Here is a 24969-nt window from a genome sequence, read left to right as displayed (position 1 = left end):
CCAGGGATACAACATAATGATTCGACAGTTCTATACATTACTCCATGCTTATCATGATAAGTATGGTCATCATCTGTCACCAAATGTTTTTATAATCTTATTGACTATATTACCTGTGCTGTCTTTTCATCTCTGTGACTTACTTACTTTGTAACTGGAAGTCTGTATCCCTTAATCCCCTTTGTCTATTTCCCCATCCTCTCACCCACTAATCTGAAGTCTTAATTATTAGAAGTTGCTTAACAGTTTTTTAAACATTTTTATTTTAGAGAGAGAGTGTGTGTGCAAGTGGGGGAGGGGGAGAGAGAGAGAGAGAGAGAGAGAGAGAGAGAGAGAGAGAGAATCTCAAGCAGACTCTACATTAAGCATGGAGCCCGACATGGGGCTTGATCCCACAATCCTGGGATCATGACCTGAGCCAAAACCAAGAGTCCGTTGCTCAACCGACTGAGCCAGCCAGGCACCCCTGCTGAACAGTTTTTAAAATTAGTCACTATTGAGTTATCAGATACTAATATTGTCGGCAATGTTGAATGAATTAGAGGCAGAGACCAGAGACTTTCTGGATCCTTCTAACCCAGCACCAAATATGCCTCTCTTTTGCCACCACAGTTCTTGATTGAGGAGAACGCCCAAGTGGGAGGGTCCGTGGTGCTTTTTCTAACCAATGGGTGGCAAATATGTGACATGGCTCTCCTCCCTCAATTTCGTAGCCTTGGCAACCCTCTCTCATTATCACGGAACTGGTGCAGTGAATCTTTCTGAATACTGTACTGAATTAATTGGAGTGGGCATGTGAAAAAAAAAATCTAGGGCTCTCACCAAACAGCATATGGTATGAAGCTGGAGAAGGATTTGTGCATAGGGACACCAACATAGTTCTTGGTAGAATCAGAATAACCCAGGTGTCCTGATTCTCCAGTGTAGTATTTGTTATCACTTTGCTTTCTCATGTAGCAGGATAGGCTTCGGAATATGAGTTGATACTGTTACTTAGGGTCCAGCACAGAAAACAAACTAAATCATTCTTTACCTAGTTTGGTCTAGGTACTGAAGAGAATGCGGTGAATTTAATTTTTCACCCCAGTAATCTCTTCATCGTCTGTGAAGAGTTTGAAAAATAACTTAGCAAAATGAGGCTGGCATTGGGGAACCGGGGAGAGGGAGTAGAATATAATAAAACACTTCTGAAGTACTTGGGAAATTTTTTTTAAGTAGCAGTTGCTAGAGGTACTCGTGTGTCTTATCTGTTAAGTAGAGCAGGTAGGAGTCCCACTTGGCAGTGCTTTTGGAAGTTTCAGCTGCATTTGAATTTGCTCTTACAGATGTTTCTTTTTATACATTTAGATGGGCCTTCCCTTTCCTCAATTAATTTGAATTACCAAGGTTTTATTCTATGTAATGTTAAAATGTAAAAAGACAGCACAATCTGAAGAAGTGGATATTTTCTCTTAATTGCAAGCATCTGAAAAAATATCGGAAATTACAGAAGTCAGATATTTTGTAGATTTAGACATGGGCATTGTAATCTCAAGTACTCTGTAATATCCTAGTATTTGAGAGAGAGAGAGAGAGAAAGAGAGAGTGAGAGTTTGTGTGTGTGTATGTGTATGTGTACACGCACAGCCCCCTGTATTTCTGTTTTGGAGCATCTTGGATTTTAGCTTTACAAAGTTAACTTTATCACTGTAGTTGCTGGAAGTAAAAAAGGGCATACTTGTACCTATAAAATGTGATCCGAAAGTTATTAGCTTCTTCAAAAAGTTGGCTTTTATTAGTAGGATGCCTTCTGACACACATTTTCATGTGGCATTTGTATTTATTCATCTCGACAAGAGTAGTCACTGAAGAACAATTTTCAAAATTGTGTTGCTTCCAGTAATATTACCCGAGTGCTCTGGCATTTTTCTGACCTAGCGCTGTGTGGGTGGGTGGGGGACTGTAATGAATGGCTGTAGCCTGCCGCAGAGAATACGATTGCAGATGGACCACAAGATGGGCCAGTTATCTTTGTTCATTTCATGCCATGGAATGTACCTCTAACCTTAGATGTACCGCTGTCCCTCAGATGCTGTCATAAAGCCATCATTACTGGCAGAAAAACCAAAACACATCACAGGTGTTTTTGCCACGAGTTGGTAGTGTTGGAAAAGAAGGGCAGCAAACATCGTATGTCAAACAGAAGCAGTGTGGAAATTACAGGTCTCCCCACACCGAAGATTTGTGTGGATACCTCAGCAAACCTAGAAGTCTGTGAATAGACTGGAGCTCCAGGAGTGACTTCTTAGGCATCAAGGAATTTGTCAAATACCTGAGCCCTTACCATATGCCAGACTCTATAGCAGTATCTTGAGGACCTTTAAACACGTACACATTCTCCAGCCTTTTCAAACAAATTCCTCAAATAATTTAACTTCTCCATACACTAAATTAAGTAGGGGAAGAAGTTGCACAAGACACATTATTTGGAGGTAACAGGCGAACTGAATGGAAGAAAGTCTGCTTATCGAGACTTTCTCTGGAGTCTCTCCTCCGAGAAGCTCAAGCTGTCAGATAGGGAAGGAAGTCTAGTAGTCGATCACCCTCGTTTCACACTTGAGGGTATGAATGTCCAGAGGGTTCTTAGTAGAGGTCATCATGAATGGGAGCAATCCTAAGGTAGTTTTAAGCAGCAGGTAAGGCCTGGGCAGAACAGATTGATGTCCCAGGAGGAGAGTACCAAGAGCAAAGGTTGAGTGGGCGCACGCTCCCCAGAGAGTCACTGATTAGGAGGGGTGGTTGTGTAGGCCGAGTAGGAAATACATTCACGTAGGGTGGGTGACTAAAGTAGATGTATCGGACCTGAGAAATGGTTTTGAGGAACTGAATATGATACGAAGTCTGTTTATATACAGCGTTGGGAAAGGGCTAGAGGGGTGTTAACTTGAGCGCATTTTATGACTTTTCTGGGGTACTTAGTAAACATGTGCGTCCTCCTCCCTCCTGCCGAGGTAAGATATCTAGGCCCCTCCCTCCAGAGATTCCGCTTCAGCAGCTCCGTGGTGGAAGGGAGAGATCTGTATTTTTTTTTAAGTTTTATTGAGATACAATTCACATGCCATACCGTTTACTCATTTAAGACGTAAAATTCAATCTTTGTAGAACATATTCATAGAATTATACAACCATCACGACACTCAAATTCCAGAACATCTTTGTACCAGTCAGCTGTCCCTTCCGACTCCACCCCCACACCCAGCCAGCCCCAGCCAGCCACCAGTCTACTTTCTGTCTCTAAAAGTTCACCTCTTCTGGACATTTCATGCCAAGGAAACCATACAGTATGTGGCCTTTTGTGACTGGCTTTTTTCAGCTAGCATACATAAATCTATTTTTTTAACCCACAGACATGGGTGTTTTGGGACTAGCAGAGAATTGCAATCTGGGTCAAGCAAGCTAACTGGTGAAACTATAGGCAAGCTCCTTAGCACACTCTGTTTTAAGGTTGATGTTGTAGCATGTATCAGTACGTCATTCCTTTTTACTGCCGAAGAATATTCCGTCATGTGGCTGTACTTCATCTTATTAATTTATCCTGAGGTTGACAGATGTTTGGGTAGTTTCTCCTCGGTTGGCATTTATGAATAATGCGGCTCTGAACATTTGTGCGGAAGCTGCATTTCTCAGCAGGCGCCCCACTTACTTCCGTCGAAGGGTTCCTGCGTCATCCTTGGAGAAACACTCGCCCGAGTGGTTAGGGCTGTGGGTCAGCTCCTCCCACAGCGTGAAATCCGTCGTTCTGCATCCCTTAGCGGTGTTACTCTGGCCTCTGCTCCAAGAATCACTGGTTTTGAGCGAGCAGTGACTTAGCGGAAGTGATGTTCCGGAAGTGAATTTCATGATCTGCGCGTGCGGGGTAGAACGGATGGAGGGGGGCGGTGCATAGAGGGACGGTGGGCAGAGTAAGCCGGTTTCAGGTATTTCCAGGACCTAGAAGTGATTTGCTTTAGTTCCTAAAGGAGGGTGCTGCCGCGTGTGGTGGTGATGATGGAAAGGAAGGGTCAGGGATAACATCCTTCGTCAAAGGAAGAATTCCTTTTATTGTGGTGATTTTAAAATGTTCAACAGTTTATGCTTTTCACTGACTCAGACACAGGTCTGGCTAATCCTGACCTTATCTATTCCTGTCATCCTGTTATTCCGAAGAAACGTATTTTTACTGACCGTTTGGGAGAGGAAATCCTGGGATAACTAACTGAAGGATATAGTATAATAAAAAAATTCTGACTTATGATATTTTCAAGCCTCTGGTCTGTTAGAGATGTTTAGATAATTGTACAAGTCTGAGTCAGAACTGAACTTTTCAAGGTTCCTTTTTAGACTTAAGATTCTCTGATCTATCTTGGAACTGAAAATCGCTTCTAGGAGGTTCACAGTCCTCACCATCACTGCTGGTCTGTCCAGCTGTGCCTCAAGTGAAGGGGAAACCACACCTGTGAGCTAGTGCACAGCTTTAGAATATGGGGCCGGCACAACCAGTGGCCCATGTCAGGAAGTCATAGAGGTATGTTTTATGTAATAGAATTGTCATTGACCAGATATCCATTATCCGTTTCTCATTTTTCCATGAGATTCTTTGACAAATACTATGAGATCACCTCTAAGATGCTCTGTGGTCCATATACTCCCCCCCCCCCCCCCCCACCTCGTGACAAAAGCATCATAACAAGTATCAGAACATGTAGATAAAAGCTTCCTCCTCCTCCTTCTCCTTTCCTCACTATAATTATTGTGAACACTTTACGGTATATTCTTCTATTTTTTTTTTTTCCTGTGTGAAAAATAAACTAGTCCAAGTTTTGCACAAATAAGACCATGGCTTAGACCTTTTATTTAACATGTGATTCCTTTACGTCATTTCCCTATAAACAGTGGATTGTGAACATATTCCTTTATTAACAGATTCATTTCTACAGCACTTAAAATTAGTTTTCTGTTGTATGGATGAGATAGTTTCCAACTTTTCACTATTGTGTCCTGTGATGATATATGTGCTCAGACTTTATATTAAGATATTTTAAGTCACATCAGAGTCTTTGTCACTTCGATTCCCTGGTAATAATTTTCCTGGCATCAGTACGCCTAGATGCTCGGGGATAAGTGTTTTGGGGCAACCAGAACACTTGATTCCTGGCATATGTATTCTGCTGGGAGGGTAGGTTTGGTTTATAGTTATGAGAGATGTGTTGTGAATAGTTAACATAAAACATCCTATAGCTCTTAGGAGGTAGAGGATAAAACTTTACTTTTTAGAAACCTGTATATATATAAACATGGAACAAAGAATTGAATTTACAGTGATATGTGGGGACCATTTACTTGATAATTCTGTTTAAATACTTGTACACAATCTAAGAGTATTCTGTCGCTATGCTCTGATACCTTCTAGAAAGCAGTTAATGCCTCTGGCTGCACACTGGGTTAGGTGCACGTTGGGCATGTGGGTTAAATATGTTTTCCCTCCCCTATCTTTCTGCCAAAGTCAAGGACCCTAGAAGAGGATTTTACTGCCTTCTCTGAAAATGTGATTTTTAGGAACCAGTCCTTACTTATCTTTTAAAGTTGACAACGTTATTGTTATGATCATGAAGTATCAAATAAAGATTGGTCTGCACTGTGTAAATTGTAGCCCTCCAACTTTATAGATTTCATACGGATAGAAAAAAACTGAAGTGAAGCACATCACCTCTTAACAGTGGATGTTTCTTGGTGATAGGATTCTGAATAATTGAAACTTCGTTCCTGCTTTTCTGTATTTCCAGATTCCTAGAGTGAACATGTGTTGCATGTTATAATATATGGGGATGAGGGAATAAAAATATGGGACAAATATTTTTAGAAGGTTTCACATGAGGGAGGGTGCGGTGGAGAGAGCCCACGAAGATAGGAGTGGGTGGGTACTTTTCCACTGACAAGGAGGCCTGCCAAGCCTGAGGGAACTCTCCGACTCCACCCTGTACTTTTCAGAGCCAGAGTTTTTGAAGTCCTTTGTGCTAGTTAAGGACTAGCATAGTTAGCACAGCTAAGTAAGTATGTAACAGATTTCTATTATTAGTTTATCTTTGCTGAGTCTCGTTTGATTGACAGAGAGTCCTCCACCCAGAAAGTTTGATTTATTTTGGCAGTTGGAAGAGGATTTTTTGGAGTGCTTGTTATCTAAAAAAAGTAAGGCTGGGGAACCTGCCTTTCCCCTACTCCCTTTAAAACAAAACAAAACAAAACAAAAACACAGAAAACTGTTTGGGTTGGTCCTGGTGAGCGGGCCTAATCTAGGGATTACTTAGCAAGCATGACCCGAGGGCTGGTTCTATAAATGTTACCGAATCTATTCCTTAACCGTGTGCAGGTTCTTCCAGTGCCTCGGCCCACAGTTCCGGTTGATTGGTGGAAACCAGTTTTGTGAGACTTGGGTAAGCCCATACCCCTTAGGTCTACACTTTATGTCGGACAGTGATTTGAAAGCATTTTGAGTTACAAACATTTAAACAATCACGCGGAGCAAAACGAAGGGGATTACATCAAGTTTCTAAAAGCTAACTTTTATCATTATAAAAACTACAGTTGCTCATTGTAGGCTACTTTAAGAGCTATAGTAAGTACGAAGGAAAAATATAGTTGACTCGTCATTTCGTTATCTGTAGGTTAAACGTTGTCTACATCTTGACTATTTCATTTCAGTTTTTTTACATAAATAGATGTACCTTTGGATTAAACATTGTGAGCATTTCCTCCTGGTATTTCTGGTTTACTTCTTCTGTCTTGCAAAAGTGACTGCCTGTGGCTAGTAAGTGGTGTTATTTATGGTTGGCATGGGTGCAGATACCTTTTATTTTTACGGTGGCTGCCTTAAGTATTACACTTCTAATAAATCCATGTATGTGTTAATTGTGATAGTCTTTGTTGCTGTGCCCAAATTGATAGATTATTAGAGCTGGCAGGGACCTTGATGATGGAGGTCAGTACTTTAATTAGAGAAATGAGGAAAACTATCCAGGAGGGTTGCCCTTTGCCCAATATCATTAAATTATTTAATGGTCTAAAAATATTACTGTAGGAAACAGCTGTTACCTCTCTTTTGCAGGTTGAGAAACTGGGGTATTGAGAATTTAATGAACACATTTTTTCAAACAACCAGGTTGTGTTTTTTACATGCTTGGGAGGAGAAAGAATTACCAGTAGTTCAGTAGTTTAGCATTGAATTGACAAAACCTGTTTATTAACTGCATTTTGCTGCCCATATTTCCTCCCATATTTGTGCAGAAGTCATTATTGATACGATGTTGACAATGCCTGCTTTTCTATTAGAAGTTAAAATAATAATTTTTTTCCTTTGCAGTTAAACAAAATGGTCAATATTTAAGGAATCATAATTTTCAGTAGAGATAATAAAGTGATTTTTGAAGCTTTGATATTTTAAAGTCCATATTCCATACTGACACTTTTCATTTGGCTTTGAAAAGCAATAGACACTTGGAGTGTTTTACAGTTTGAGAAAAAAAATGTTATGGCTGTGTGTGTGTGTGTGTGTGTGTGTTTGTGGGTTTTAATTTTTTGAACAGAGTGATGTCCTGAAAGATAAGCTAGAAAAATGAAACGGAATTGTTCACCGTTTCAATTTCACCTTGGGAAGAACCAGGGCGGTGGTTGTGGGCAACACTAGCTTTGTTGACCCTGAAGTCTAGGCAGTTAGGGCCTGTGAACGTGGCATTTGCAGGGTTTCACTGGACCTGCAGCCTTGGAAAAGCTCTCTCGAACAACCAGAGGTGCTGTTAGCAAGGCCCGCTTCCTGTGTGAGTACCTATTGTGGAGCCCTGCGCTGAATGGGAGGTTTGTGAGAAGTGGTTTCCCACCAGCACACAATGCTGCCCCTGGGCCATGTAAATACACATTCCACTCAGGGTCAGCCGAACAGGGACTGGCCAGGACGCCCTTGCAGAGAGAAAGATATTTTGGAGTTCCATTTATTTATAGTGGCCGGTGGAAAATTAATAGGCTTATTAAATCTATTTTTAAAAATAAAAGGGAAGTCTCTTATCTAGTATTGTTTGTTGCATGCATATCAGTTAGCCGTGCTGTATTTTAATTTTACTAATTTGTTGCTCTAGGAGATGAATGCCACTGTCTTACTGATTTGTCTATATTTGAAACTTGAGTTTCTTGTTGTAAGAGTTCTTATGCCTCAGAAAGATTTTTTTGGATTCTTTGATGAAAGACAGAATAGGCTGAGGCAAAAGAAAATAAGTTAGTGACCCTAGAAGATACTAGATCAAGTTGTCTCTGGATTTAGAATGACGGTGTTGAGCAGTAAACGAAGGTCTAGCGATCAGAGCAGGCACGATTCTTACTTGGGAATGGCAACACAAATTTTTGTCTTTATTCCTTGGACTTGAGATCTTTTAAAAACCATTTAAACTTTTGTTAATAAAACAGAAAAGTAAATTCAGGGCAACTGCTTTGTTCTTGCAGATTATCTGACCATATACCAGGGTGGCTCAGTCAGTTGAGCATCTGATTCTTGATTTTGGTTCAGGTCATGATCCCAGGGTCGTGGGATTGAGCCCCGCATTGGGCTCTGTGCTGAGCATGGAGCCTGCTTAAGATTCTCTCTCTGTCTCTGTCTCTCTCTCCCCCAATTGTGCTTGCTGTCTCTAAAATAAATTAAAAAAAAAAAAAAAAAAAAGATTGTAATGTCTAAAATTAAAAAGAGAACAAATTAAATACTAAAAATCCTAGAAATCTTTCCTTCAAATATCCGGGGCCTCCATAAATAGTATTCATTGTAGCTCATTTGCAATCATAAAAAAATCATCAAGATCAATCATATTGTACAACCCCCAAAGGAAAAAACCGAGGGAACTCATGGGTATTTTTCACAGCTTCATTGTAAAGTCCAAGATCAAAAGGATGGTTATCTTCTTTAAACTGGACATAAGATACACACATGATGGTTGCCTTGGCTCTTAACTCTTCCAGCTACTTCCATGATTCCAGAGATTTCTTCATCAAGGGGCTCCATCAACTCAATGGTCTCATGTTTTCCCTTCTCCATCTGAAAGAGTAAACATTTTCCCAGTAGAATGACTCTTTTCCAGCCTCCCTACAAAGCAGACCAGCTGGATGAGGAACTGAGCTAGCATGCTGGCCTTATGTGTGACCTGGGGAACTTCATCATGTCCACGATGATTGTTGTGAGCTTGATTATTTGCTTTGAGTACAGGGCATGAATCTGATCAGGAGAGGTTGAGTGGGAGTCCCATCTAGCAGGCCTGGATTTACTGGAATCTGGTCCTACCCTGTTCCTGACCTCCAGTTTTGCTGACCATCCTTGCAGAGGGGGACCTGGCCCTCAACATCCATTTTCTTATCCCGCCAGCCTCCTGTTCTTACTTCCTTCAAGATTTTACCAAATGAATGTGTTTCACCAAAGTGATTTATTTATTTATTTTTAAGTTTATTTATTTATTTTGAGAGAGAGAGAGAGCTAGCAGGGGAGGGGCAGAGAGGGAGGAGGGGAGGGAGGGAGAGAGAATCCCAAATAGGCTCTGCACTGGCAGTGTGCCCCTCCCCAAAGTGCTTTAAAGAGTGTAACATAAAGTCCTAAAGAGAGAAATCCCTGCTAGAATTGGATAGCTTTTTGCTTGGATTAATAATTTTGTTCAGAATCTGTCAGGTGAATTGTGAATATACAGACTATAATATAAGGACAGCCGTCTTTGTCTACTAGAGAGTGAACTTAAAATTTTCTTCTTTTACATCGAAGCAGCTTAGTTTGGTGCAGTAGTTCTCACAGTGTGGTGTGGGGGACCCTTTTGTGGGGATCATGAGGTGAGAACTATTAATAACCCTAAAATGTTCTTTGTCTTTTTCATTCCCATGCTTCTGAGTTCTTCAGTGACATGAATGGCAATATTTTTTGTGTGTGTCTTTCATGCATTGTCATTATGGGAAATACGAAAATTGAATTGGAGAATACGGGTGTTGTATCCGAGTTGACATTTAAAATTGCTTTGCTGGAAAGATTTTGACATCTTAACAGACTCCTCAGGTTTAGAATTTGCATGATTTCAGATTAAAAGTATCTTGCACTGAGCAGAACCTAGGTGTTTATTAAATGAATAAATGTAGCCCCCTTATATTTTGTTAATAAATTATATTAGTGTAATTAATGATGTCCTCCTCGTTCACAGGGAGTGTTTAGAATATAGGCAGGCACCATACATTCAAACATTTAGATTCATCCACTTGCACGTAAAGCATGTGGATAGGAGTCATTATTTTCATCTAGGAAAACCAACCTCCTTAATGCTCTGTGGTACGTGACAGTTTTTTTTTTTTCCCCTTGAGAAGAGGAAAATAGTTTTCCTAAAGAATTCCACATTTTTGTGTTTAAAAAAATGTTGGTCTAAATTAGTAATGTGGTTGCATATATTATCTCATACTAAAATTTTATAGTAATAAGTTAATCTGAAATAGTAAATATATGTTTCCTTACATGAGTCTTTGCACCTGCTAATTTGTTTCTTTGCGAGTTTTGTCACTTCTTGTGGACTTTCTGTTTCAGTAGGTTTTAAGCTCAAAGAAACACCTGGTGTGTGTTTTGTGTTTAGTCACTTTAAGTGAAATACCAAGTGGCTTATGAGAATGTCATCAATTGTAGTGATTCTTCAAGAAATAACACCATGCTGGTTTTCAGTGTATCCTATAGTATTCTCTCATTGACACCCACCCCCTTCGCCTTAGAGGTGGAGAAAAGAATGAGATATTAAAAAAAAAAAAAATTGAACCAACATCTACGATTGTTAATGAAATGTCAGAAATCTTTGAAATACATACTTAAGTATAAATAGACAAAACACCAGCGATCTTAATGGTGCGGATTGTTTTCCTTATAAAGAGTGTTCTGTGACATCTGTTTACATAAACAAAACTGGGTATGTAACGTAAACATGGTTGAATTCTATATGAGCTGATTCAAGAAACAATTTTAGTATCCTCCTGGCTGATCAGAAGTGAAGATTGAGGTAGGGGGCATGTTTTGAAGACAAACTCCTCTTCTGGAACACTTAAGTCGAGAAAAGAGGCCACAGCTGGGAAACCAAATTTAGACACTGGAGTTTATCTCCGATGAAAGGGTTCATAGAGCATGGAGGTCTGTTGACTCTGTGTTGTTTCATCAGAAGTATCCAGCTTGGATTTTGTTTTAGTTATCCAGTGTAACATTTCACTGCAATACTGCTTAACCCCGTGCCTGTATTTCTAGAATCCTAGGATTCTAGTACAGTGACTGGCACACAGTGGGTGCTCAATAAATATTTGTTCAGCCAACAGATGATAATTTTGTTCAGGTCCTTTTGTAATGCTATTTTATTTTATTTTATTTTATTTTATTTTATTTTTTTAAACATTTTTTTAATGTTTATTTTTGAGAGAGAGAGAGAGAGACAGAGTGTGAACGGGGGAGGGGCAGAGAGAGAGGGAGACACAGACTCGGTAACAAGCTCCAGGCTCCGAGCTGTCAGCGCAGAGCCCGATGCGGGGCTCGAACCCACGGACCGTGAGATCGTGACCTGAGCTGAAGTCGGACGCCCAACCGACTGAGCCACCCAGGCGCCCCTGTAATGCTATTTTAGAAAGTATCTTTCAACTAAGTCCTTTTGAGATATTGAAAATAATAGAATCTCAAAACCCTTTGTACGAAAGGCCTTATTCTAACCGCCTCATCAATAATTCGGTCAGCTGCTTTCTTGCTTTTGTGGTTAGTCCTGGCACATCTCATTAACAGTCACCATGGAGAGTATCACTCTACTAGTTTAAAATATGGTTTATGCAGGGATTTTTCCCCCTCCCTGGTTAACTTTTAACCATCTGGACTACATGCTAATACAATGAATTTGCTTAACCTTCCTTAAGCTACTTTAAAAATGTTTTAAAAATTATTAAATCTGTACCTTGGTAAGGATACATCAAAAATTCAGAGTTGTTGCTGTTGTATGGGGAGCAGTGGAGGATAGGTGAAAAATGTACTTTTACTGAGTGGCTTTGAAAGTTACTTTTTGAATTTTGTGTCATGTGCTTGTTCAATTAAAAAAAAAAAAAAAAAAAAAAAAAAAAAAGGAAGGGGTGCCTGGGTGGCTCAGTCCGTTAAGTGTCAGACTTCTGCTCAGGTTGAGATCTCCTTGCTCATGGGATGGAGCCCTGTGTTGGACTTTTCGCTGACAGCATGGAGCCTGCTTCAGATCCTTGGTGTCTGTCTGTCTGTCTGTCTGTCTCTCTCTCTCTCTCTCTCTCTCTCTGCCCTTCCCCTGCTCATGTGTGTATGTGTGCATGCTCTCTCTCTCTCAAAAATAAACATTAAAAAAAAAAATAGAAAAGAAAAGGGGGTGCCTGGGTGGCTCAGTCCATTTGTTAAGCATCCAACTCTTGATTTCGGCTCTGGTCATAATCTCACAGTTTGTGGGTTCTAGCTGACAGCACAGAGCCTGCTTGGGATTGTCCCTCTCTCTCCCTCTCTCTGCCCCTCCCACTGCCTCTCTTTCAGAATAAATAAACTTAAAAAAAATAAAAATACAGTTGACACGCAATAGTCTATTAGTTGCATGTGTACACCAGTGATTCAACAATGATGAACATTGCAAAACACCATGATAATGTTTTATATAATTTTTAAAGCCACTAACCTGTGAATTCTGCATCAGCTTGTCCACTTTGTGTTTCCTTGGGAGAATCTTGAATGTTATAATCAGTTGGCTATTCTTACCATCACTTTCTATTTGAGTCTCCTTGGGCAGATTACTCAATAGTTGCTACATATGTAAAAGAGGAACACCGCCCACCTCACATGAATATTGTGAAGCTCGATGAGCATTAGTGCGAGGTGGTTCACGCAGTGCTCTTGCCACCCCCCCCCCCCCGCCCCCCCCTCCCGCCCAGGCTAAAGGAAGAGCTTCGGAGCTCTTCTTCTAACCCTTTCCCAGAAAGCAGTCAATTGTTTGGTGCTTGTAACACATTTTTACCCCCAAATAAAGGGTGTTATGTGTGGCTGTTAGGTACTCAGTGGTTGCACAAATGTGAACGTAATTCTTAATACGTTTGGGGTTTTATTAAAGGGGAGTCTAGAAGCCATGTTAAGCACCCCTGTTACAGATGCAGAAACAGATGCAGACAGCCTGTGCAGGAATACCCTGAACCACAGAGGACAGGCGGTGCTGTGGGGGTTTCAGGCAGATAGTGGTGCCTGAGGGCTGGGTAAGGAGTGAATTGCGGGTGCTGGGAAGGAGAGCGTGTCTTCTGACTTCACATCTCATCTCTTTCTACCTTCTCATGCAGTTTGGAGGTAGGTGGTATGGTGGTGGGAAGTCTTAGAACTGGAGGGGGCTTTAGAAATGACCTTTCCAGGGGTGCCTGGGTGGCTCAGTCAGTTAAGGGTCCAGCTCTTGGTTTCAGCTCAGGTCATGATCTCATGGTTTCATGAGTTCAAGCTCTAACAGCACAGAGCCTGCTTGGGATCCTCTGTCTCTCTGTCTGTCTGTCTCTCTCTCTCTCTGTCTGTCCCTTTCCCACTCATGCTATTTCTGTCTCTCTCAAAATAAATAAACTCAAAGAAATGACCTTTACATTCTTGGACTATAGTTTTCTAGACTTTTCTTCAATGCCCTATAGAAAAGGATATAAAGAAAGAGCCATACAAGTCCAAATTTCATTGAAAATATGTATTTTCAGTTACCTGCATCCATGGATAAAGTATGTGGGGAAAGTTAGGTTGGATATGTGTGTAAATAAGGGCTCATAGCTTTGCAATGTTTCATTGCAGGTGCTAGAGTGTCATCCTTGGGAGGTCAGATTTATTGTGCTGAGTGTAGCTGGAGTTGAGGTGTTCTAATAAAAATGTCTAATTACATATGTAAACTTCAAACAAAGCAAACTTCAAACTTGAACAAACCAAACAAACATTCGTTAAGCTTTTGTTTGTAGATGGGTCCCCTTTCCTTTTAGCTAATATTTGCAGAACTGAGTGGTTACGTATATGCGGATGTGGATCTCAGGTCCAGAGACTGTAGATATATAGTGCTGTAATTTTTTTTCCTATAGGTTTTATATTTTTTTGTTTTTATTTTTTATTTTTTATTTAAAAAAATTTTTTTAATGTTTATTTATTTTTGAGACAGAGAGAGACAGAGCATGAACGGGGGAGGGTCAGAGAGAGGGAGACACAGAATCTGAAACAGGCTCCAGGCTCTGAGCTGTCAGCACAGAGCCCAACGCGGGGCTCGAACTCACGGACCGCGAAGTCGTTTGCTCAACCGACTGAGCCACCCAGGTGCCCCGGTTTTATGTTTTTTTAAAGATTTGGGACGTATTGAGTTATGGAAGCAACCTCTGTATTATTTATGGAGAATTATAAAAGTAGCCTCAGATTAGTATAGTGTTTACATATAATCTGTAGATATATAGACTCCCCTTCCCCCGCCAAAAATGGTGCCTTCTATATAGTAGGGTTTTTTTTTAATGTTTATTTATTTTTGAGAGAGAGAGAGACAGAGCATGAGACAGAGCATGGGGAGAGGCAGAAAGAGAGGGAGACACAGAATCTGAAACAGGCTCCAAGCTCTGAGCTGTCAGCACAGAGCCTGATGTGGGGCTTGAACTTGGGAATGGCAAGATCATGACCCAGGCCGAAGTCAGATGCTTAACCAACTGAGCCGCCCATGCGCCCCTGCGTAGTAGTTTTGAGTTCAGACATGGGTGTGCTTTGCCATTTAGGCAAAGGCAAATTGAAAGTACACACACACAAAAAAACATGTATGTATTCTTGAAGGCAAGGCCTATATATTAGACAAGTTGGCATCCCTCCTTGTTCCCCAGATCACAGTGGACAATTCTTTTTTACTTGTTGCTTAAGCCATTATTTATTTTAATCCAGGGAGGTGGTGGTGGTTTTAATCTGAACTCGATTTCACAGGATTTCTTTGTGGATTTAAACACTGCACCTGAATGTCCTGTGTTTATACTTGGATGCAAAAAGCAAGAATGTTTTTAAGGCTGAGAACTTTTTAGACGACCGTGATTTAACTTTGCTAATGAACCCATATCAGACAAGAAGACAAATTCCAGACAATTTGTGCCTCAACCAACCAGCTGGGTGCATACCTACAGGTACTGCTCATGTCTCAAGAGGTTTTTCTGCTTGAACAGTGATCACCCCTCCTCCTTTCATTCACGTGGCAAGCCGTGGCAAGAGTCTTTCTTCCACAGCTGTGTGGAACTCAGCTGTAAAATTAGATTTCATTGGCATAAAAACACAGTGATTACCATCGCTGTTTGCTCAATACATTCTTTTTTCCAACATTTTACTTAGATCCTTCCTCCCTTTTATGCACGAGGCTCAGGTTCTACTTTCACAAGTAAGAGCAACTATAGGTTTTCAGAGTTTGAGTAAGCCTCTTTCTAGCTTGAGTTTAATCTGTGTTAAGTCAGCAGTGGTGTTTGAAAGTGTGGTCTGTTAAGAGCAGAAAAGAACCTTAAAGGCTAATCTATACTCTTGTCCTTTTATGAAAGGGGACATTTCAACTTCAGAGTAAATGGGCAAACCCCGGATTAGAACTTAGACTTTGCAGTACTTAGTCCTGGAGTCCTACTGTAATGCTTTTTACCATAACACACTGGTCCTTTGAGCTCTTGATAGCCAAGGGGCTGTGAAAATTTCGGATAAAAATCCATAGTCCCTCTCCATATCCTTCCCCCCCACCCCCCCAATTTAATTTATTAAAAAGCAAAGGGGAGTGTTTTCCTGTCTCCAAGTACCTTTCCAGTCCACGGTACGGGAGAGGTGAGGGCAAGAAAAAACACTAAAACCACCCCAGCTTTCATATGTCCAGGTTTGTAAATGGCCACATGCTAATCTGCATGGGCAGAGCCAGGCGCAGGGAGCTGGTTTCATGTTGCCGAGAAGGGAGAGAAAAACTCTCCTCTCATAGGCGCAGGGAGGTGGTAAAAACAGATGTGTGCTGATCGATGGGCAGATTTTTCTCAGCTCCAGAGGTAAAGATGATTGCACAGTGTTTCTGTTCTGTTTTAATCGCTTTTCCTCCCCTATTGATGCTATTGGTGTTTCCATAGTTATTATTAGAAAGCTGTTTCTTTCTAGTTTTGCTCTGAAGGCTAGAAATGACAACCATTTTCAGAGTTTCCAGGTCTTGAAATACCGGTCCAGGGGTTTACCTTTTAAAACCAGTGTGGAGCCGTAAGGAAGGAGGTTTTTCTGATGAGGAAGATAAAATAACAAATGATACTTTGACATCGTATTAGTTGTCAGGAATGTGTACAGCTAACTTTTTTCCTTCTCTCGCCTCCTCTCTCTGAGCTCTCTCCCTCCTTCTTTGTCTTTGTGAATCTTGCTAATAAAGCTTACAAAGGGAGACCACACATTAGGAAGTTGTCAGTCTTTTGACTGATGGCATATGGGCATAAAGGCCACCCATATGAGACAAGGTTCGTGAACATAGTTTTTCTTTATTTCTTTTTTCTCTGCTCTGTGATTCTCTGTCATAATCTGACTTTTCTACATTTTGTTTTGTTTTGTTTTACTACAGCCACGGCACAGACAAATGTAAATCAGCTGCACAAATGTTTGTCATAATAAATTTTTATTAGACTTAGCCATTTAGAAACTTGTAATCACTCATAAAGCATTAGCTACCTGATAGTTACATTGTTGTAAAAGAATACAGTGATTTCTTAGTTACCTCGTAGCACCCTTTTGCCCCAAACACAACTTGGTAAAGTAAACCCCTCCCCCCCCCCCCTTCCATGATTGAGTTAGTTTGTCCTTTTGTCTTTCTGACTACTGCTGGGGTTTTTCTTGCCTTTGCAACAAGAAAAAGTTGCTTTTTCTTATTAGTATTGTGTAAATGGCTAGAACGTTTCTCTGGTACGTTTGTAACAATTTTCTAAAAGCTGGCCCACAGTGTTAGAAGTCAATTGGTATTTTTAGTAGAGAAGGAAATTTTCTTGAAGGGTGAATCAAGCTATGGTTTTACTAATGTACCCATGACAGCATTTTTCTCTGGCTGTAGAACAAGCATGTTGCAGGCAAAATGTTTACATGCTGTTTAGATTATGTGAATGTGATTGGTTAATCTCTGTTTTATTGGAAAAAATACAAACCTTATGGAATCACAGTTATCTTCAGTGGCATGAATTTTGAAGAGTATTTATTAGGCCAAAAAATCAATCTAATTAGTATTACTTAGATTAATATTTTAATAAATATTAATAATTAACATTAATAAATGTTAATTTTAATAAAAATTTAATAAAAACTAATTACGGGTTAATATTTATTAGATTATTTATTTGCCCAATTGCTTTATAAAAAGTTCCTGTAATTGATATGTTTTCATCAATGTCCCACTCATCAAGGAACCCATTTGGTTTCTGAAAGTGCATTTTAAAATGCAGAATGGAGGCGAAAAGTTAATGCTGATCATGTGCGTTCTTCTTATTGGTTTCCTCACCGCATCTGCTTTTTAGACACTTCCCTAGGATCGTCTAGAAATCAGTCAAAAACAACGTCAGAGTGTAGGTAAAGTGAGCCTGGGAGCCTGTGCCTCAGGGCCTGACTTGAGATGTAACTCAGAGTCCCCTCCTTCTCCTGCAGCTGTGTGGGCTCCTTTGGTTCTGAGGGTTATACTTTGCTCCTTTTGGTGTCGTTACGTTTCTTTTTCTCTTGTCGTCTGAAACTAATTTGTGTACTGTACTGCCAACTCACATTTTGAATTAATGTAAGGAAATTTGGGTCATCGGCCCATGGAGTGAGGGACCAGGACATTTTGTTACTAATTTGAAGGCCAGGTTCACCAATTTAAAAACTCTCCCAACAGCGATTAGGGCTTTGGTTTTTTCAAGTTAGAAAAGCTTCCTAGTATATAATTGCTTTCTCTGGCCTTTGGAAATGGATCTGCGGTTCTCTCCTGAGAATCCAGTTTTTCATGAATTTGGCCAGTGTGTTTCTTGGTATAGGCTGGGGCCAAAATACCATGGAAAACCTTTTTAGACTTGGAGTTGGGAAAGCCAAATAAGAGGAAAAAGTAATAAGCCAGTTGCCTAGAGTAATGTAAAAACTGAAGACCTTTTGTAATATTCTTTTAAAATAAGGTGTTCTTTAAAAGCTTTGGGGCATATTTGGACGGAGTTAAATGTCTTAACTAACAGTGAGGATCTGTTCGTTTCTCAGAGCGCCCAGCCCCCACCCCTGCTGTTAGCTCAAGACTTCTTCCCTAGTGCTGGGCCTTGCTAGCAGGTAATCAAGGTGGCAAACGACTGGCTCTCGAAGGAGAGGGGGAAGTTAACCACAAGTGCTCGTGTGGCATCCCTCCCCTGTCAGTCAGAAGACGAGAACTAGCTGGGCATGAAGCACTTGTGGTTTTAGTGTTAGGATGTGTGGTTAGGGGGAGAGGTTGTGAAGGCCTGTGGTTGTTACCGAATTCTTTGAAATGGAAGCATGGGTATGGGTAAGAACAAAATAAAGAACAGGAGTGAAACCTTGGGGCCCTGCGTAAAAATAAATAAATAAATAAATAAATAAATAAATAAGTAAGTAAGTAAATTCAGAGGATTAGAAAAAAGCATTGTAATAGAGAGCATCCATTTTCCATTTTTTAATTCTCATTAGTCTTGCAGCACATTTATTCTTTATTTGTAAAGGGTAGTGGTCTAAAGAATGAGATCCTTGCAAGAACTCTGTTGTGTGTGAAGGGGACGGTGTGAATGTGGTACAGCCTTGTCTGAAATACTTGAGTTCCGTGATCCATTTGGCCAGCCCGGATACACATTTGTCTAGGGGAGAAAGAACCCAGACCAGAAAAATGAATGTTTTGTCAGGGTGGTTTGTCACGAGACTTTCTGACTCAAATAAAAAACAGTTACAGCTCAGTTTTCCAGAGATCACACATCTGGCCATTCAGCTTCTCTTAGAGCTGATAATCAGCAAATGGTCAAGGAAGGTGGCACAAGGCACATAGGGGAGCTTCAGTGACCCCACAGAGACTGTTCCTTTCTACTCGTGTACATGGCTAGCAGTCTGGCTTCCTAAGGAGCCCAGGGAAGAGGTAAGACAGCAAATTTAGGATACGGTCCTGAAATGTGAGGAGGGATGGTCTGCAGTGTTGCCTAATGAGAAAGAGGAAAAAACCCAAAAAGTAGGCATGAATTTCTCTGCGTACAAGGTCAAAATGCTTCAGTAACTCCTTAACACATCACCTTGTGATTGCAGACAGTATTGTTGTGAACAGTGACCCCACATCCCTGAGAAAAACTAAAGTTATGGCCAGCCTTCTCTGTAATGAAGATGTGTGACTTTCCATCCACAGTTATTGCAAATAGAGTAAGTTTTGGTCCTCATGGTCAACTGTTTGGGTAGTAAGCCTTCCACATTTATTGCTTCATCTTTTCATTCCATTAAAAAGTCATATGGGGTCTCTTGGGTATGTCACATGGGTCTCCTCAGAGCGGTGGGGTTGAGGCACACCTGTTCAAATGGAGGACCGGTGCAGTTTATTTGGGTTACCAGTCCAAACACAGGAGACTCACTTTTTCAGGAGCTGATCGATTGAATGATTGATGACCTAGTAAGCCTTCCCAAGTCTTCTGGCTGGACTTAACCTTCTTTTTTTTTTTAAGTTGAAGTATTTATTTTGAGAGAGGAAGAGAGTGCGAGCAGGGGAGGGAGAGAGAGGGAGAGAGGGGACAAGATCTGAAGCAGGTTCTGTGCGGACAGCAGACAGCCCGATGTGGGGCTCAAGCTCACAAGCTGTGAGATCATGACCTGAGCCGAAGATGGATGCTTAACTGCTTATCCGTCTGAGCCATCCAGGCGCCCCCGGACTTAAACCTTCTTTAACTGTCAATGTTTAATGGCAGTGTGGTTTTCCCACTTTAATACCTGAATATTTGACTTCGCATTTTGTATTGGGGAAACTTGCTACATTTCTCCTCATCACTGGGAAATAACCAAAAAGGTACTAGTGTGTATCCTATTTTATGTTTTGCATCTGTGGTTTTCATTTTTCTTAAAGTCCCCTTCTTGCCTTTTCGCTTATCCTTCAGTCTGTGATGCTAAATTGTATTCCGTCATAATGTTAAGGGACAACTTGGAGGTGGTTTCCTTGCTAAATAGCTGGGCATTATCTTTTTTTTTTTTTTTTTTTTTTTTTAATGTTTATTTATTTTTGACAGAGAGAGAGAGAGACAGAGCATGAGCGGGGAAGGGGCAGAGAGGGAGACACAGAATCTGAAGTAGGCTCCAGGCTCTGAGCTGTCAGCACAGAGCCCGAGGTAGGGCTCGAACTCACAGACCTCGAGATCATGACCTGAGCCACCCAGGTGCCCTGGGCATTATCTTGCTTAGAGATAACTTACTGCTTATTTCCATATATCTCTTGCATTTCAGGCAAATGAAACTCTCCTACGTATGCGTATGGAGCCTAGAAATGGGAATTTAAATATTGCTGGCTGTGTGTACCACCTCACCTCGATGAATCTCTTACCTAATATTCCACTCAGGATAAAGTCTGGTTTATCTCTGCTAAAACTCAGAGATTAGAAAACAGACGTCGGCTTTTAGCAAGCCAGTGGCCTAGGAAAAAAGAGGATCGATCAGCAGCTTTGGTTATGGAGAAGGGAGACTCTGTGCCAGGGTTCACAGTGGCTTTGTATGCATTATATTCATCCTTCCATTTTCCTCCATGATTAATAGTGTGGTTGAGTTTAGACAGTAGGAGTGTCTGATGTTTATAAATTCTCACTGATTGCCATCTGAGTGATGGTCGTATAGTTGACTTTATTTTATGTGCCGTTCCTCCTGCCTTCCCCTCCCCTGCTCCCCTCCGCAGTCTGCAATAACCACTATACATCTGTGAGGTAGACAATCCATTGTAGTAGGGGGGAAGAAAAAAAAAAAAGGATTCAGGCATCTTTTTTCTTTATAGAATAGTTGCATTACCAGAATTGCCTGTACAGTTTTCAAAAGCAAATGCCACTTACCTCTTTTTGCCGGTGGACTTGGGTTTCCTTGGGTGTTTTTGCAACTCTGGGCTCCCATCCTACATCTATCTATAAAACCCGTGTGGGCCTCAGGTCTCTCCCCTAATCCCAGAGTTGCAGAGCCTAGAGTTTAACTCCATAATTTGGAACTGCCATCTGTGCTTAAGAGCGTTACCTGGCAAGACAGGATTGCTATCTCCTGTTAATAGCGAGTCCCATTGTTTAACATGGCACCAAGCAGGAGCTTTCTTCCGTTGGAACTGTCACTGTAAGATATAATGTTGGTGTTGAGATATTCTTTGGTATTAGGGCCAGCGGGCCAGGAACGCTTGAATTTTGTGTCGGATTACAACTGTCTCCTGCTACCCAGTACCTGCCGTTATCCCCAAGAGACAGTGACAAATAGGAATAAAATAGCACTGGTGAATTGAATTTGTGTCTCAACCCCAAATACTGAAAATCAGGCAGCTGGGTTGGACCAGTGGAGCATAAATAGCTTTAGCCCAAAGCAGGTCCTGACTAAGGACCTCAGTCCTGGCCTCCCTCCTCCTCCTAGCCCCCCATCATCATTTACTGTTCTCTGGCCTAGTGGCAGGACCTCCAGGCTGCAGGGACCTACCGGCAGGCCCTGAAGTTGGTTTGCTCCTGCTGCCTCATTGGGTGAGAAAAAAGGTGCAGGTTCCATCCTTGTGCTCGCATGTGACATGACCGGGGACTGCTTGCGTGGCGAAGGGCTTTGGCCCCTCACTGCTTTAGCAGGGAAGGGAGAGAAGACAGAGCCATAATCTGTGCCAGCAAGTGCCTTGGAAGTCTTCCTGGGGAGGAGTGAAGAAAAGATAGAGGAGAGTGCTTCTTCACCCCAGAGGCTTCATAGTCAGACCCCTGATGTAAATTACTGCCCTGTTTATCCAACCTGCAGTTCAGAAGAAACGTGAAGTGAAACATTCCACTTAAGAAACAAGCCTGTGTAATATCAGCAGTCTGGAGAAAGTAGCTGGCCTTTCCTCATGCACTAGTAGGATTAAGTATATTAGGAATACAATTGACATGGACATCAGTTCTCCATCGTTCGACCTACTCAAAATGGTGATGTCATGACAGTGTCAATGGGATTACCTTAGTTAATTTTATTGAGCAAGAATCTGTTTCCTTCATCAGGATAAACTATTGGGCTTTGGGTTTTGTACCTTTATTTGCTTAGGAACTGAGTAATTGCCTCATAAAACAGCATGATGGTACTATTAACACTGAATTATAAGACCTGTTATTATAGAATGTGCTTCCTTAGTTGGGACAAGACTTCGTTGTTTGGTGCTTAAAATAATTAGTTTCTCCAAATGGGGTTATAATGAATAGTGTAAAATTTTACCTATTTAAAATAAAAAAGTTTACAGTCTCTTGGGTGGCTTTTATGCATCATTTGATACTTCCAGAGAAGGATTTTCTTTGGGTGGGATTGTGGGAGAGGGAAGTATATTTAATGTTCAGAATGGAGGGGTTTTAGAATGAGAAAAATATTTGTTTTCTGGCATACCCATCTGGGACAGATTTGAGACAGTCATTAAAGGATTTGTCCCACAGTTTTGCCTGGTTTGGACATTGAGTATTAAAGTGTTCATTGATCAAATATCCTTGCATTTGATATTTGGGAGGACTTTATTATGAATGACAAAAAGTTTGTGTGGCTTTATTTCTGAATGGACTTGAATGCATGTATTTGTTGTCTCTTCCTTGCACATGCTATTAAACTTTTTGTGCCATAAATTTTTAGGCATAAGTGAAGGATGTTTAAATACTTCTGAAAGAACAAATTATAATTCTGTATGGGAATTTGTTATTGTTTTTCCGACTATTGTATTGGAAAGCTAATTATTGGTACCAAGTACCATTTTGGAATGAGAGTGCACTTTGTACTGTTTTGAATACTTGTTTGAAAATCATTTATTCCGTGAAGCAAGGTAGTCTGCCTTTCAGCCCTACACTGCACAAGGTGCCTTGGGTTCTGTCTGGGATGTGGGGAAGTTCAAGATCTCCACAGCGATAAAGATATAAATACACAGCAGGTTAAATTCAATTCAAGGAAATGACGAGAGAGAGATAATTAGAACATGATTAATTACCAAATTAATGGCAAGGTCAGAAATTGTAACAATTGCAGTATAACCTTTGTTAACTTGCTTGGATTAACTGCTTATGAACAGTATTTTGATCTTAATGAAAGGGAACACCTGTTTTTATAGGTCATCCTCTTTGGCCTTGTTTTCTGTAATTAAAGATAATGATACCACCAGTTTTTGTTTGACACTTGACCTTCTCACAGTTTTGTCTAGTTTTAGATCCAAAAAGATCCCTGGGGCAGGGTAGTTGCTATTATTCATATATTTTAAAAAATTATAACTAAAAGATGAAGTCTAGGTTTAGGAGGTTATGTTCACATAGCTGCTTGGAAACTCAAGTCTGTGGTCTCCTAGTTGAGGCTGTTTTCTTGCTTTTGCTTTACCCTTCTTGGGGACTGACACACTTATGCAGTGCTCTAGGGGCGTCTGGGTGGCTCAGTCAGTTAGCGTCCAACTTTGGCTCAGGTCATGATCTCACGGTTCATAGGTTCGAGCCCCACGTCGGGCTCTGGGCTGAGAGCTCAGAGCCTGGAGCCTACTTCAGATTCTGTGTCTCTCTCTCTCTGCCCCTTCCCTGCTTGTGCTCTGTCTGTCTGTCTGTCTCTCTCTCAAAAACAAATAATAAAAAAAATAATGCAGCACTCTGTGATTACAATGATTTGATTTTCAGCTTGACTTCATCAAAGTGCACTTAAATTGCTGACTTGTTAGAGATGACTTTTCGGGGTCCTGAGTCCTTTTTAAAAGATGGTGGTTCTTTTGCAGGAAGCCAGTTGAGGGAAATTCTCCATGAATGTACGTCACAATGATGATGACCGACCAAATCCCTCTGGAACTGCCACCATTGCTGAACGGAGAGGTCGCCATGATGCCTCACTTGGTGAATGGAGATGCAGCCCAGCAGGTCGGTGCAGCAAGAGGGGAATTTAAGTACAGTTGTCTGAGTGCAAAACATTAGCTCAGTCATTGTTTTTGCTTGAGATTCAGTATCTGTGATTTTGAACATTAATAGTTCCGGAGGTAGGCGGTGCTGTTGTAGAATTACTGTATGCTTTCAAAAAATATCCCATTGTGTTTTCTGAGAACAGCAAATCTGATCTCATTCAGTTAGTATTCCTGGTGAAGCGTCACAAAAATGTCTGATTTTGGAAATGAATCATTTTGAAAATATGTACAAGTCTTTGGAATAAAATGTCTGTTTATTCATGTCCTATATTATGCTTGACTGGTTTGCCTGGTTGGCCAGAGCAGGACACTCAGAGGGAGGGTCAGGTTTTGATCTCACACAGGGCATGAGTGACCTGGGCAAGATGCACAGGCCCATGTGAACCCACTCTGGCTTCTGGGGCCTCCCTTCCATACATAGAGCCTGCTGCTCAGAAGATGATGGTACTTCTTTCCTGTAAAACTTCTTTGTCAGTATTATTGAATGCTACCGAGTAGAAAAGATGTTTCTGAACTCGTTCATGTAACGCTTGGGAAGAGAGAGATTTAAGTGGTAAGTAAAACTGTAAGGAAATTATTAGGTGAGCTGTTCTGATAACACATTGTTTTTATTGACCACAAAAACCGGGTCTGCTTAGTCTTCTATTAGATAAATAGCATTTGTCTTTGTGCCGTTCTTTAGAAGCGTGAAAGTTTTTGTCTTAGTAAAAGTAGAATTGGGAACAATTGCTTGAAAAGTATTTACCCAAACTCTGTCAATGATTCAAGTGAGTTTTAGACAGCCATTCAGGTGATGGGAGTACATGCCCATTTCCCCTCCCCGCAATCT

The 24969-nt window shown here is 40.9% G+C and overlaps 1 protein-coding gene and 1 pseudogene across 8 annotated transcripts in view; one reads left to right on the top strand and one right to left on the bottom strand.

The window, feature by feature from the left end:
- The window catches only part of FNDC3B (fibronectin type III domain containing 3B), a 409006-nt gene that overhangs the window by 102365 nt on the left and 281672 nt on the right, over positions 1-24969 (top strand). For 6 of the 8 annotated variants that reach the window (XM_060640759.3, XM_060640755.3, XM_060640756.3 and 3 more), the window contains exon 2: positions 23961-24099. In XM_060640759.3, coding sequence (XP_060496742.1) covers positions 23985-24099 — 115 coding nt within the window. In that variant the 5' untranslated portion in view covers positions 23961-23984. Of the gene's footprint in view, positions 1-15843; positions 16078-23960; positions 24100-24969 lie in introns of those variants that run through there. The other 2 variants (XM_060640758.3, XM_060640754.3) reach the window with 2 other exon arrangements.
- LOC132684268 (replication protein A 14 kDa subunit pseudogene) lies at positions 8854-21784 on the bottom strand (annotated as a pseudogene).

The sequence above is a fragment of the Panthera onca genome, chromosome C2 (genome assembly GCF_046562875.1).
Source record: "Panthera onca isolate mPanOnc1 chromosome C2, mPanOnc1 haplotype 2, whole genome shotgun sequence".
In the NCBI taxonomy this organism is placed as follows: domain Eukaryota; kingdom Metazoa; phylum Chordata; class Mammalia; order Carnivora; family Felidae; genus Panthera; species Panthera onca.
This window is presented reverse-complemented; position numbering and strand designations above follow the sequence as displayed.